General features: G+C 35.2%; 1 protein-coding gene across 7 annotated transcripts in view; it reads left to right on the top strand.

Annotated features, from left to right (window-relative positions):
* SUPT3H (SPT3 homolog, SAGA and STAGA complex component) overlaps positions 1 to 15,254 on the top strand; it is a 551,049-nt gene that overhangs the window by 353,139 nt on the left and 182,656 nt on the right. For all 7 annotated transcript variants that reach the window (XR_004026555.1, XR_004026554.1, XR_004026556.1 and 4 more), the window contains 2 exons: positions 2,099 to 2,189; positions 13,170 to 13,309. Coding sequence is in view for 3 of the 7 variants with exons in the window: in XM_012496574.2 (XP_012352028.1) it covers positions 2,099 to 2,189; positions 13,170 to 13,309 (231 nt within the window). In the remaining 4 variants the exon portion in view is untranslated. The remainder of the gene's footprint in view (positions 1 to 2,098; positions 2,190 to 13,169; positions 13,310 to 15,254) is intronic.

Below are 15,254 nucleotides of genomic sequence, written 5' to 3'. Positions count from 1 at the left end.
ACAATCTTCAAAAAAACTTAGAACTTTATTTTATTTATTTATTTATTTACTTTGAGATGGAATCTTGCTCTATCGCCAGGCTAGAGTGCTGTGGAACCATCTCGACTCACTGCAACCTCCGTCTCCCGGGTTCAATAGATTCTCCTGCTTCAGCTTCCCAAGTAGCTGGGGCTACAAGCGCGTGCCACTATGCCCAGCTAATTTTTGTATTTTTAGTAGAGACAGGGTTTCACCATGTTGGCCAGGATGGTCTGTATCTCCTGACCTCGCGATTTACCTGCCTCAGCCTCCCAAAGTGCTGGGATTCAGGTGTGAGCCACCACACGTGGCCTAAAACTTTTTATAAGATTAAAAAAAGCATGCAGGCACGGTGGCTCACGCCTGTAATCCCAGCACTTTGGGAGGCTGAGGCGGGCAGATCATGAAGTCAGGAGATCAAGACCATCCTGGCTAACACGGTGAAACCCCGTCTCTACTAAAAAAAACTACAAAAAATTAGCCGGACGTGGTGGCAGGTGCCTGTAGTCCCAGCTACTCGGGAGGGTGAAGCAGGAGAATGGAGTGAATCTGGGAGGCGGAGCTTGCAGTGAGCCGAGATCGTGCCACTGCACTCCAGCCTGGGCCACAGAGCAAGACTCCGTCTCAAAATAAAAAAAAAAAAAAGCAATTACAGTCAGGTACCACATGATGAACTTTTTTTCAAAAATGTACTGCAAATACCGCAGTAGTCCCATAAGATTATAATGGAGCCGAACAATTCCAATTATCTAGTGATGTCATAGGTTTCATACTAACATTGTAGTGCAAAGCATGACTCAACTTTGTGGTGATGCTGGTGTATACCTCTGAACTGCTGATGGTATGAAAGCCTAGCACATAAAATTATGTATAGTACATAATAATTGATAAAGATAATAAATGACTGTTACTTGTTTATTTATAATACTCTTCATCATTATTTTAGAGTGTACTTGCAAAAAACACTTAACTGTAAACCACCTGAGGTTGTTCCTTCATGAGATATTCCAATAAAAAAGCAGTTATCAAGGGAGCTGACAGTTCCATGCATGCTAGTGCCCTTGAAGACCTTCCAGTGGGACAAGATGTGGAGGTGGAAGACAGTGATATTGACAATCCTGACCTTATGTAGGCATAGGCTAGTGTGTGTGTGTGTGTGTGTGTGTGTGTGTGTGCATGCGCACGCATCTTAGTTTTTAACAAAGAAGTTTAAAAAGCTATAAGAAATTTAAAAGTAGAAAAAAGTTTATAGAATAAGGATATAAAGGAGAAACATTTTTGTACAATTGTGTAAGGTGTTTGTGTTTTAAGCTAAGTATTACTGTAAGAGTCAAGTTTTTTTAAAATTAAGTCTATAAAGTAAAATAGTTACAGTAATTAAGCTAAGGCACATTTATTATTGAAGAAAGAAAAATTTTAAATATAGCATAGCCTAAGTGTACAGCTTTTTAAAAAATAAAGTCTGCAATAGCATGCAGTAATGTCCTAGGCCCTCAAATTCACTTGCCACTCATTCATGGACTCAACCAGAGCAACTTCAAGTCCTACAAGCTTTATTCATGGTATATGCCCTCTACAAATGTATCATTTTTTTTGTCATTTACATGGTATTTTAACTAATTTTTCTATATTTACATATGTTTAGATACACAGATACTTACCATTTTCTTACCCTTGCATACGGGTTTGTAGCCCATGAACAGTAGGCCGCACTATGTAGCCTAGCTGTGCATTAGACTGTTCCATCTAGGTTTGTGTAAGTGTATTCAATGATGTTCACAAAATGTTGAAGTCTCCTGAGGATGCATTTCTTAGATCCCCATCATTAAGCAATGTGTGACTGTTGTGATTGTGGAACATCCGAATATTTGTAAATGAAAACTGCTTTTTTAAAAGACTTGTATTTTAGCCTTTGTGTTTGATGACTACCTTTTTATGTCATAGCTATATGCTAAGGATTACTTTATTTTCTCTGATATCATGGGGTGCAAGTTTATTAAATTTGGTTATAATAGTCTTTAATCAGTAAAGTGAATATATGTATAGGTTTTCTTATTTACTTATTTTATATTTTTAATAGAAAAAACTTAGAAGATTGCTAAAATACATGTTTATCCGAGACTACAAATCAAAGATTGTCAAAGGCATCGATGAGGATGATCTTCTTGAAGGTAACCAAAACAAAACACAAAACTAAAACATGAGCTTATGATACGTGTGTGCTGGATAACACATTTATGCAATTCCAATGTAGATATTCTCGAGAACTAGTTAATTTTGTTTACTGTCAACAAATCAAGTGGAATACCCTTGCAAAAGTATATATTTCTGATAAAACATATTATACCATGTTACCTATTTAATATTACTACACTTCTCGTAGAATCTAATTCTTGAAAAATAGTTCTGCAGATGAATTGAAATGTTTCTTTTTATGGAGTGCATAGTGAATGCAGACTTAGAGTAAAACAGACATGAATTCCAATCAATACCAGTTCTCTGCTTTCTTTGTGTGACCTTGAGGGTCAGTTTCCTTATTTATGTGGAGGGAAATTATATTGTGTAACATGTGGAGTGCTTACAAGAGTTTAGCATACTATATGAAAAGCACTTCATACATGCCTGCCACTGAATAAATGATAGCAGTTAACACCATACTTCAGACACCATGAAGTTTGGGGTGGTAAGAGTAATATTCAGTTTTCCTAAACCATCATATTAGTTTGATGTCCTCTCATTCATTTCAAATCTTCCCCCTTCATTTGTATTTTCCAATTGTGTGTGTCTTACAAAAGGCACACTAAAACTTTAAAAAAAAAACAGTTGATAGAAATTATAAAGTAAAATATTCAGGTAGAACACATCTAATCTTGATGTGGGACTTCTGAAATGGCTATGTAAGGAGTATGGCAGAGTCTCTCCCCAGTGAAACACATTTATCTGGTAAAATTTTTTTGAAATAATCATTTAACATCTGTAGAAATTGTCCTAAGCACATACAGCAAGCAGGGCAACACGTATTCAAGATCAACTAAATCTTGTTAAGAACAGTATTGAGAGTCTGTTGCATTTAAACCATGACCTGCTCACATGATCACTCTTCACCATTCTGCCACCTTAACTCAGTGTGACAGAAGCTCTACTCTGAGTGAGTGTAGCTTGCCCCTCCAGTTCTTATTCTAGGGCAACAATTTTACCCCAGAAGGGGCAAGAGGTAGGCATCTCTCATCTCCCTCAGCCCCATGTTGCAAAAGCTTTATTCCAGGCAGGCACAGCTGAGATGACTGGGGCTCCCTTTTTTCACTTAACCTCGACTCATAGGATAAAAGCTCTACCTCAGGCATGGTGGTCTGAGAATACTGGGCTCTGATTGCCACCACCCTAGCTCTCATAGAGAACAAAGCTACATACCAGAATAGACAAGCCTAGAAGTCTAGGGGTTGCTTCTCTTTCCAGATCCCCATTCTCAGATCCAGGGAAGTCTTTCCAGGAGAAGTTAATTGCAGGTCCAGCCTCAGCTTCAGTACAGTGGTACAGAGGTTCAGCTCAGACCTTAGGAGCAGAAAGCTCTGCAGCTCTTCCACATCACTGCTTGGAACACAGTGTGTGGAAGTTCATACCTAAGTTCATTGTAAAAATAACAACAACAACGAAGATCCTGGTGATGAGTGATTAAGAGGGGACTGGTAGCTCCGTGATACTGGTAGCAAAAAGCAAAACAGTGGGTCAGCTAGATGTTAAACAAAGAAAACAAGGGAAAGAGATAGTTAAAAAGAGCCCTGCTGCAGTCAGAGCAAAACTTAGAAGCTGGCAACATTTCACAGGGGCCCAACATTATTTAGATCAATCAATCTCTGGAGCAGTTTATGCCCAAGGGTATTATCAGAAACAGTGGAGCAAACAGCTGTCAGTTACTGGGGGCTAACAGCTGTATGTGATAACAGTAGAGGCAGAACAGCCAGAAACTTAATGGGGAGATCAGGGAAGGTAACAGCCAAAGAACCCCTGACTAAAACTACAGTCATCTCTGGTTATGGAGGAGACTGTTTGCATACTCAAGGCTGCACCCTCTGAAGAACAGTATCAGAGGCTGCATACTGCAAGGGAAGAGACTTCATTGTACTAGTTCAGCCAAGTCATGAAATAAACAATGACAAGCCCCAGGGAGGGGAGGGAATTATTTAGATTTGCTACACTATATTATCTAAAGTGTCCCTTTTCAACAACAACAACAACAAAATATTAGATATGCCAAGTAATAGGCAAGTGTGATCCATAAAAAGGAGACCAAAAAAAAAGTAGACAATAGAAACTGCTTTTTGGAGGCCCAGATGTTGGACTTAGCAGACAAAAACATCAAAGCAGCTATAATGTATGTGTTCAAATAACTAAAGGAAATAAAATTTTTAAAAAAGGAAAATGATAGTAGTGTCTCACAAAGTAAAGAGTATCAATAAAGACAGAATTTATTTTAAAAAATAGAAATTACAGAGTTCAAGAATACAATTACTGAAATGAAAAAAGTCAGAAGGGCTCAGTAGTTGTTTTCAGCTGGCAGAAGAAAGAATCTGAACTTGAAGACATTAAAGAATATATAATCTGAAGAAAAAAGTGAAAAAATAATAAAGAAAAAACAGCTTCAGAGAAATGTAGAGTACCATTAAGTGTGTAAAAATACACATAATGAGAGTATCAGAAGATGAGAGAAAAAGAAGTAGAAAAATATTCAAGAAATAATGACTGAAAACATCCCAAATTTGATGAAAACTACCAATCTACTAATTCAAGCATATCAACAAGCTCCAATTAGGATAAACATAAAGAAATCTACACTAAGACACTTTTACCATAAATGTGGGAAAAAAAAAACAGACAAAAAATCATGAAAGTCACAAGAAAAAAACATATACAGGGGGACCCTAACAATATTGATGGCTGACTTCTCATCAACATAGAGATCAGAAGGCAGTGGGATGATATATTCAAAGTGCTGAAAGAAAAAAACTGTCCACCGAGAAACTTACATCCAGCAAAACTATTGTTCAAAAATGAATGCAAAATGTATTCCCAGATAAACAAAAACCAGGAGAATTTCTTGCTATCAGACCCATATAAGAAAAGTTTTTAAGGCTAAAAGCAAGCTGCACCAAATAATTTGAATCCACACATTTATAAAGATAATTACGCACATAAATATAAGAGAAAGTATAATTGTCTAAAAGCAAGCTGCACCAAATAATTTGAATTCACACATTTATAAAGATAAGTTCATAAATATGAGATAATATAATTGTATATTTCCTTTCCTTTTTAAAACTGATTTGTAAAGCAGCTATATAAAACACTGTATATAAAAATTGTGATGTTGGGTCTGTAACATTTGGAAATATATTTAACAGTAATGACATGGGTGAGGTAAGTGGTAATAATGCTGTACTGGGGTAAGGAAATGGCACCTCAAGTTATAGAAAGAAATGAAAAGAACCAGAAGTGGCAAATAAAATGGTTAATATGACAAACTATAAGTATATAGTTGGTCTACTATGAAGACATAGACCACTGAAACTGAGTCAAGAAGGAATGGAAAATCTGAACAGGACAATAGCAAAAGGTTAAATTAGTAGCTTAAAAATTTCCACAAAAGCTCAGTCACAGATTATTGCACTGTTGAATTCCACCAAATGTTTAAAGAAGAATACCAATTATTTCCCAACTAATTCTATAAAGGTAATATAGATTGAGCCTGATATGAAAACCAAAGATATCACAAGAAAAGAAAACCACAGACTGCGATTTTTTTTAATACAGATGCAAAAATCCTCAACAGAATGTCATTAAACTGAATTCAGCCAATATAGAAAGGATTATAAACCATGACCAAATGGGATTTGTCATAGGGATATAAGGTTGTTTTAAACTCAGAAAACAATTCATGTAATGCATCAAATTAACAGAATAAAGGAGAAAAATCACATGATCATCTCAATAAATGTAGGAAAAGCATTTAACAAAATTCCAAAAGTTTTTAATGAGAGGGGCATTTGACCGACTAGGAAGAGAAGGAAACCTCTTTAACTTGATAAAGATGATTGCGTGGACTGAATGTTTGTGTCCCTCCTCACCCTCTGAATATATATGTTGAAGCCTAATTCCCAGTGTGGTAGTATTTGGAGGTGAGAATTGTGAGAAGTATTAATAATTAGGTCATAAGGATGGAACCTTTATGATTAGGGCATTTCTGAGAAGAGACACAAGAAAGTTTGTTTCCTCTGTTTCTGCTGTCCACCATATGTGGATACAACAAGGTCATGTCATCTGTAAGCCATGAAGCAGGCCTTCACCAAACACTAAATCTACTGGCATCTTGATCTTAGACTTCCCAACCTCCAGAACTGTGAGAAATAAATGTTTGTTGTTTAAGCCTCCCAGCTTATGATGTATTTGTTGTAGCAGCCTGAGCTAAGACAGACATATATGGAAAACCCACACCTAACATCATACTTAATGGTAAAAGACTGTATGCTTTCCCTTATAAGATCGGGAACAAGACAAAGATGTCCATTAATGGCACTTATATGCAATATTGTACTGAAGGTTTTAGCCAGGTGTTTAGTCAGAAAGAGAAATGAAGGGCATCCAGATTAGAAAAAAAGAAGTAAAACTACCTCTGTTTACAGATAACATGATTTTGTATATAGAAAATTCTAAGAAATCCAATAAAAACTATTACAACTAATAGACTGGTTCGATGTATTTGCTGGATATAAGAGAAATATGCAGATATCAAGCATATTTTAATATATCAGCCATGAACAGCTCAAAATTGAAATTAAGAAAATGCCATTTACAATAGCATCCAAAAGAATAAAATATTTTGGAATAAAATTACTAAAGACCTGCAAGATTCATGTACTGAAAACTACAAAATATTGTTGAAATAAGGCCTAGATAGTAATGGAAAGACATCCTACGTTCATGGATTGGAACATTCAATATTATTAGAGTGTTAATACTCTCCAACTTGGCCTACAGATTTCATCTGCTTTTTTGTAGAAATGAATACACCGTGATTCTACCAATCATGAATACACTGATTCTACCAATCATATAGAAATGCCAGATTCTGATATGGAAATTACTCATCTAGGTCATAAGGGAACTAGAATACCTAGAACAGTCTTAACAAAGTCAAAGGACTCATGCTTGCTGATTTCAAAACTTACCATAAAGCTACAGTAATTATGATAGAGCAGTACTGGTATAAGTGTAGACATATTTGTCAATGAAATGGAATGGAATGAGAGTTCAGTAATAAGCATTTAGGGTCAGTTGATATTGACAAGGATTTCAAGAGAATTTGATAGGGAAAAAATAGCCATTTTGACAAATATTGCTGGAGCAACTGGATATCCACATACAAAAGAAAGAATTTGGGCACCTACAACAACAAAGTACACAAAGTTAACCCAATATGGATCATAGACTTAAATATAAGGGCTCAAACTATAAAATTCTTAGAAAGAAATACAGGAATAAATGTTGATGACTCTGGAGGAGGCAAAGCATTCTGAATGTATGACACCAACAGCACAAACAGCAAAAGAAAAAGGGAAAATTGGACTTGATCAGTTATTTCAAAGTCAAAACAGTGACCAATAAATTAACTGATCAATTTTAAAACTTTTATGTTTCAAAGAGCAACATCAAGAAAGTGAAAAGACAAACCACAGAATGGGAGAAAATTTTTCTTATATATCTGATAGGGTACTTTTATATAGAATATATCAAGAATGCATGCAACTTAACAATAAAAAGACAGTGGCCCAATTTAAAAATGGGCAAAGGATCTGAATAGACATTTCTACAAAGAAGATTGACTAATGGACAATAGACACTGAAAAAGATACTTAAAAATCATGCCTATAAATAATCCCAGCACTTTAGGAGGCTGAAGCGGGTGGATCACTTGAGATCAGGAGTTCAAGACCAGCATGGCCAACATGGTAAAACCCCGTCTCTACTAAAAATACAAAAAATTAGCCAGGTGTAATGGTGTGTGCCTGTAATCCCAGTTACCTGGGAGGTCGAGGCAGTAGAATACCCTGAAACAGGAGGCAGAAGTTGATTGTGCCACTGCACTCCAGCCTGGGCAACAGAGGGAGATTCCATCTCAAAAAAAAAAAAAAAAAAAAGGCATTAGCCATCAGAGAAATGCAAATCAAAACCACATTGATATAATACTCCACACCCACTAGGATGACTGTGATCAAAAAGATAAAAACAAGGCCGAGTATGGTGGCTCATACCTATAATCCCAGCATTTTGGGAGGCTGAGGCAGGAGGGTCACTTGAACCCAGGATTTTGAAACCAGCCTAGGCAACAAAGCAAGACCCCATCTCTAGAAAAAAAAATTTAATTAGCCAGTCTCAGTGGCATGTGCCTGTGGACCCAGCTACTCAGGAGGCTGAGGTGGGAAGATTACTTGAGCCCAGGAGTTTGAGGCTGCAGTATGCTATGACTGCACCACTTCATTCCAGCCTGGCAACAGAGCGAGACCCTATCTCTTAAAAACAAACAAACAGAATGATAATAACAAGTGCTGTTGAGGACATGGAGAGCTAGAACCTTCTTACGTTGTTAAGAGTATAAAATGGTGCAGACAATTCAGAAAGCATTTTGGAAGTTCCTCAAAAGGGTAAACATAGATTTACCAACTGAACCAGAAATTCCATTCCTAGCAAAAGAAGTGGAATAAGATAAATGAAAATATGTATTCACATAAAAATTTGTACATGAGTGTTAGCAGCATTATTCATGATAATAAAAAAGGAAATAGCCCAAATGTCTATCAATGGATGAATGGATAAATAAGTATGGAATATTCATATAAAGGAATATTATTTGGCCATAAAAAGGAATTAAATACTGATATATGCTAAGACATGGATGAACCTTGAAAATATTAAGCTAAATGAAAGAAACCAATCACAAAGACCAGATATTTTATTCTATTTATATGATATGTCTAGAATAGGCAAATCTAAAGTGACGGAGTGTAGAGTAGTGGTTGCCTAGAGTTGGCGGAGGGGAGGATTGAGATAGGGAATCATTTAAAATCCCATCAAAATCCTCCACTCAAACCCTTACCATTGATTACATTACAACCGAATCCCAACAAGCAGCAAAAAAAAAGGGGGGGGGGAATACTTATGGTGAGGGGAGTAATGCACCAACATAGAGGAAGCTAAGACAGAAAGTAATACCTGCCAGCAAAATAGTTGGGATTGGATGACAACTTAAATTTTAAAAAGTAAGGAGAACAATAGTGGGACTCAAATGTAGCACAAAAGAGATTTTCTAGAGTTAACACACAGAAATTCACAAATAACTTAAATAACTTAATAATTTTTTGTTCAAAAAGTCACTCTTCAGACCTCATTAGGGAGAATAAAATGCAATAGTTATCTCAAAGCACATAGAAAAATGTAAAGATATGAAAATTATGAGGGAAAAAGGTAAGCGATATAGAGGATAAATTCAGAGGAGTTAAGATGCATATGATAGGCATTTCAGAAAGTGAAAGTAGGAGATGGAGGAGAGGCAATTATTAATAAATTATAGAGCTAAGAAAATCCAAGACCGCAGAGTAAAAAAGGTTGAGTAGATAAACACCTGGAATGTCTTCATAAAATTCTTGATCTCTAAACATAATGAGAAAATCTTACAAAAGCTCAGCCTCCTCTACCTCCAAAAAAGGAATTATTAAATGAATCACATTATAATTGCACTTCTCATGTATAACACCAGAAGCTAGAAGGCACTAGAATCATATTTATTGATTCATGAGAGGAAGGGACTGCAATCCAAGGACTTTATACCCAACCAAGATAAGATATCTGTCTGTAGTACTAAAGAAACATATTCGACAATATGCAAATATCAAGTGCAGAAAGTAAATGCAAATGCAGAAAGTAAATCATCCATAGATCCCATTAATAAACTTCAAAGTTAGAAAAAAGAAAGAATAGGAAAGAAGTATTTTGAGTAGTTAATCTTGTTTGGACTCAGTATTTATCTGTAATGATACAATATGTGAGAACATGCAATATAAGTGCTAAATTTCTTGAAGTACTGGTGAAATTCTGTTAATACTGTAAAAATAATACCCCTTTTCATTGGAAAGCCAAAAGTTTAGAGATAGAGGGAGAAGGGGTGAAGTAAAAATTTTTCAAAGGTCTATTGATAGGAAGCTGAGAGGGAAAATGAAAGTGTTCTGAAGGTCTCTTGATACTGGAAAGGGGGGAACGTTAGAAGAAAAAGTTGCTTGATTGGGAAAATGTTACCTCTTGGTAGGGGTATAATTGATATCTTATTTTAAATAATAATGGAAACTGTTGTTTAAAATATGTTCAAGCAATGTGTCCAACCAGGAAAAAGTGAGGTAAACATTAAAGAAAATGGAAAAAGGGATGGTAAACATTAACAGAATAGAAAAGTATATTACAATTTCAAATTAACAATGAGAAGAAATGGAAGGACTGTCAACATGACCAAACCATTAAAAATGAAGAAAGGAAAAGGAAAAAACAAGAGTATGAAACAAATACCAAATATAAAGCAAGAGAAAATAATAAAAATGAAATATATCGGTCATTGCAGTAATTATGAAATGGATTAAATTCTTACATTGAGACATTATAAACAACCACAAAAATAAAACTTGAAGATAAAGAAAGGTTATAAATAATGCGATGAACAAATAAATGGTAAATAAATGCATACACAAATGCAAAGAAAGTGGAAGTGGCAATATTAACATCATGCAAGCTATAATTTAACATTAAAAGCCCAAACAGGATAAAGAGGAATATTTTATAGAAGGATAAAGGGGAATAATAATAATAATAGAACAGGATAAAGAGGAATAATTATAGAAGACACAATTTTTGACATAATAGACCCATAAGCACCAAATAGTAAGTAGTAAATCAGCAAAATAGCAAGATATGCTTAGACCTGTATTTATCTGGAATAGAGGGTCTATGAATTTTTTCAATATATCTACAGAACATTTACAAAACTTAATTGTAAAATTGGCCACAAAGTGAACCTTTACAAATTTAAATAAGAGTAGATATCTGATAGGATCCATTCCATCTGTGTGAGTGGAGAGAAGTCATCTCAAACAAAAGTTAGAAAAGATGAACTTATTTGACAATATAGAAATTAAAAAAAAATTTTTTTTTGAGACGGAGTTTTGCACTTGTTGCCCAGGCTGGAGTGAATGGAGTGATCTTGGCTCACCACAACCTCTGTCTCCCGGGTTCAAGCGATTCTCCTGCCTCAGCCTCCGGAGTAGCTGGGATTATAGTAGAGACAGGGTCTCTCCATGTTGATCAGGCTGGTCTCAAACTTCTGACCTCAGGTGATCCGCCTGCCTCGGCCTCCCAAAGTGCTGGGATTACAGGCGTGAGCCACCACACCTGGCAAATTTTAAATTGTTTAGTGGCAAAAGATGCTTTAAAATTCATAGGCAAATGAAAGACTAGGATAAACATTTTTAACTCAGATAACAAAGGGGTAATATAAAAGAGCCCTTTGAATTGTTAAGAAAAAGACAACCCAGTTGAAAATGGGCAAAGGATAAAAATAGACAACAGAAAAGCTTATTCAGATAGCTGACAAACATATGGGAAAAAATATTTAGATTCATTAGGGAAATTAAATATTTTAATCACAATGATATATCACTTTACATTTATTAGCCTTTTCTCGTGGAGAGACAAGGCATTCCTCATTACTCTTGGAAACTTGAAGGGTTAATGCACTGGTAAACAATCTCTTAACTTCCATTAAAATGTTTGTACCTTTTAACTCAGTAGTTCCATCCTTGTGAATCTATGCCATAAACATTAAGCCAACCATACAGAATGCCATGTGGATGGGATGTTTATTACAGCATTTCCCCCGGGTAGTAAAAACCTGAAACAAAGTTTATGCCCATCAATAGGGGATTGGCTGGAAAGCTGTGGTACATACATACTGTAAAATATTACACAGCCGTTAAGAAGGAATCAGGGCTGTACCAGTTGACTTGGAGGGATTTTTCTCCCTAATTGATGAAGAAACTTGAAGTGCAAGACAAGAAAGAAATAGAAGGAATATCATAAGACCCCTTTTCTAGAAAGTATAAATGAATAAAACAGCTCTATAAATGAATGTATTTTTATGGCTGTATGAGCATGGAGAATACATATTGGGTGGTATTAATATGAGTTACAAGATTTTGAGTTGGAATTTGGCTGATCATGTAAAAGGGAAGGAAATGGGAAAGAGTAATCAAACAAAAATGATATGTGATATCATTTTAATATATTTTAATTTATAGATGTTTATAAAACTTTTTGATGTAAAAATTTAAAAGAAATGATAAAAATGAAGAAAAATGATCTATGGACCTAAGATAATAATATAGATTCTTATATGTATATAGTTGTTAATGTGCTTAGAGATATATATTTTTTAAATCTTCTGTAACCTTAAGTTGTCAAATTTTAAAAAATATATTCAGATATCTCACAATAATTGTGCTTTTTATTAAGATTTCCTTTGTGTTATTCATTTTGCTATTATTTTGTTACATCAAAGTTTATGGCTGTTTAAAATTCCTTTTATTACTAGATACTATTTCACCCTGTCTCCTTTAGTGTTTTTGGTCTTGAGCTATATTTTCTAATGTTAATGTTACTAGTTCTGCTTTCTTAGCTTGTATTTGCCTAACATATCCTTATTCATCATTTTTTGTATTGTCATTTCAGAGGTGTTTGTTATAAATACTATATAACAGTATTATTTTTCCAAATCTGAGCACACCACTCTCTCCTTTTTATAAGGGATTTAATTAGCCCTTTCACACTTACTTTGGTAATTTATCATTTGGTTCTATTCTCTCAGTCTAATTTGTGACATGAAAAATTATTTAATTCTGTATGACTTATACTTTTATTCTGAATGCAAGAAATTTTTAAAGATTATTTTCAGAGAATCCCAATTCTGAATTTGGTATACTATATTTAATACATGTAATAATTAGTGCTGATGTAAACCTATTGAGAACATTTCTTTTTTTCTTTCCCTTGACTTCATGAAGACAAATTGAGTGGCAGCAATAATGCGAACAAAAGACAAAAGATTGCTCAGGACTTCCTCAACTCTATTGACCAGACAGGAGAACTTTTAGCAATGTTTGAAGATGATGAAATTGATGAAGTTAAACAAGAAAGAATGGAGGTATAGTACATTCTTCCATTTTTACAGAAATAGAACAATCATTGCAGTGCCTATGCTGTTTGGTTCTATTCTCATGTTCTTTTTTTTTTTTTTTTTTTTTTTTTGAGACGGAGTCTCTCTCTGTTGCCCAGGCTGGAGTGCAGTGGCGCAATCTCGGCTCACTGCAAGCTCCGCCTCCCGGGTCCACGCCATTCTCCTGCCTCAGCCTCTCCGAGTAGCTGGGACTACAGGCGCCCGCCACCACGCCCGGCTAATTTTTTCTATTTTTAGTAGAGACGGAGTTTCACTGTGGTCTCGATCTCCTGACCTCATGATCCGCCCGCCTCGGCCTCCCAAAGTGCTGGGATTACAAGCGTGAGCCACCGCGCCCGGCCTCTATTCTCATGTTCTTTAAATGTTGTCTGAAATCTCTAAGTCAATGGTTTTATGTCTGATGGTAGCGATGTGCAGAGGATTAGCCCCTGAAATGGGAGTCAGATCTGCCTTCAGCGTCAGCTTTGGGAAATGACTTCTGTTTTCTGTTTCCTTATTTCCTGTTTTGAAAATGATTAGGTTTCCCTACTCTGGCCCTGACATTTACTGATTTTATTTTATGAAGCTAACTTCTAATTAAATATTTACCTTTTTTGTTTCAAATCATCCAGTTTTATTTGTAAACAAAACTAATTCTTACTGCTTTTATGTTGTCATATATAGTGTGAAGAGCTATTCTGCCGGCTATAGTTGCAGGCTGTGATTGGACTTACTAGCTAGGGTAGTACCCAGGGCAATTACATGCTTTATATCACTGCAAGACAAAATTAGTGACATGTATTTGGATTGCCTGGATATGTCTTAACAATGAATTTGAAAATTATATGTCTTCTATTTACCTTAGCTATCTATACATAAAATTATTATTTCTTTAAACACTAAAGGAAAAATTTAAAGTAAAATGATTTATTTCATTTGAGTGCCTTCCAAATTACAAGACAGTATTTTCACAGTTCATATTGCTATTATCATACTTTCACGTATAAGGAAGCTCCATTTTCCCCTTCTCTTTCAGTTGGGCAATGGAGGTAATTTCAGAATTGCAAAAGATTGTGCTAAGTGCCAACTTTTTTTATAGTTTCTATGCATGCTGAAAATATAATTATTTTATGTTAAACTTTGGAGGAGGTCCAGTAGACATACATGCTTTATAAACTTCAACAACCTTTAAAGAATTAGCATGCTTAGATCATGAACTGTGATCTAAAGGCAGTGTTCTTTTAGGTATCAATTACTTTAGAAATGTGTGGTTATCTTGGTTTGGTACAACTGCAAATGGTTTTAGTTCAACTTTGCCTTGGGCCAAAAACATGCTAAGTTGTCCAAAGCAGATGATAAACATGTATTTCTGATGTCATCATTGCCCAAACAGGATATGGTTGTTTAGTGGCATGGTTTCACTTATGATGCATTACACAAAGAGCAAATATTGTTTATGCTTTATTTTTTAAATATTTTTATATTATAAAAATGGCCACTGAGAAAGGTTCATTAAGGAATAAAGCATAATACATAAAGCATTAGTAAAATTGAACAGGTAACTTCAATTTTGATGGGAAGATCTTGGCTAGCCAAACCTGTTGCCTAAAAGGGCATTCCACAATCAAGAAGAGAAGAAATGGAACATTTTGTAGCTCTATAATAGCAGGCTACTGTAGACCTAGAAAAATGGGGGTCAGCAGGGTCCTAAAGTCAATAAAATATCTGGAGATGCAGGGTAGAAAAAGCTTGGGTACTTATGCAGTCTGTACACTTCTTCTTTATAGTTATGTATTACATACTGGTAACCAGGATAATAAAATATCAGAAGTTGATAAAAATAGTTACAATGAAAGTCTTCATATGTACAATAAACATGAGACTGGCAACTTCATTAAGCTTTGTATCATAACAAAAATCTTCTCTGGCCAAC

This window comes from Nomascus leucogenys, chromosome 17 (genome assembly GCF_006542625.1).
Source record: "Nomascus leucogenys isolate Asia chromosome 17, Asia_NLE_v1, whole genome shotgun sequence".
Lineage (NCBI taxonomy): Eukaryota > Metazoa > Chordata > Mammalia > Primates > Hylobatidae > Nomascus > Nomascus leucogenys.
The sequence above is the reverse complement of the archived record's forward strand: the minus strand, read 5'-3'. Positions and strand labels throughout refer to the sequence as shown.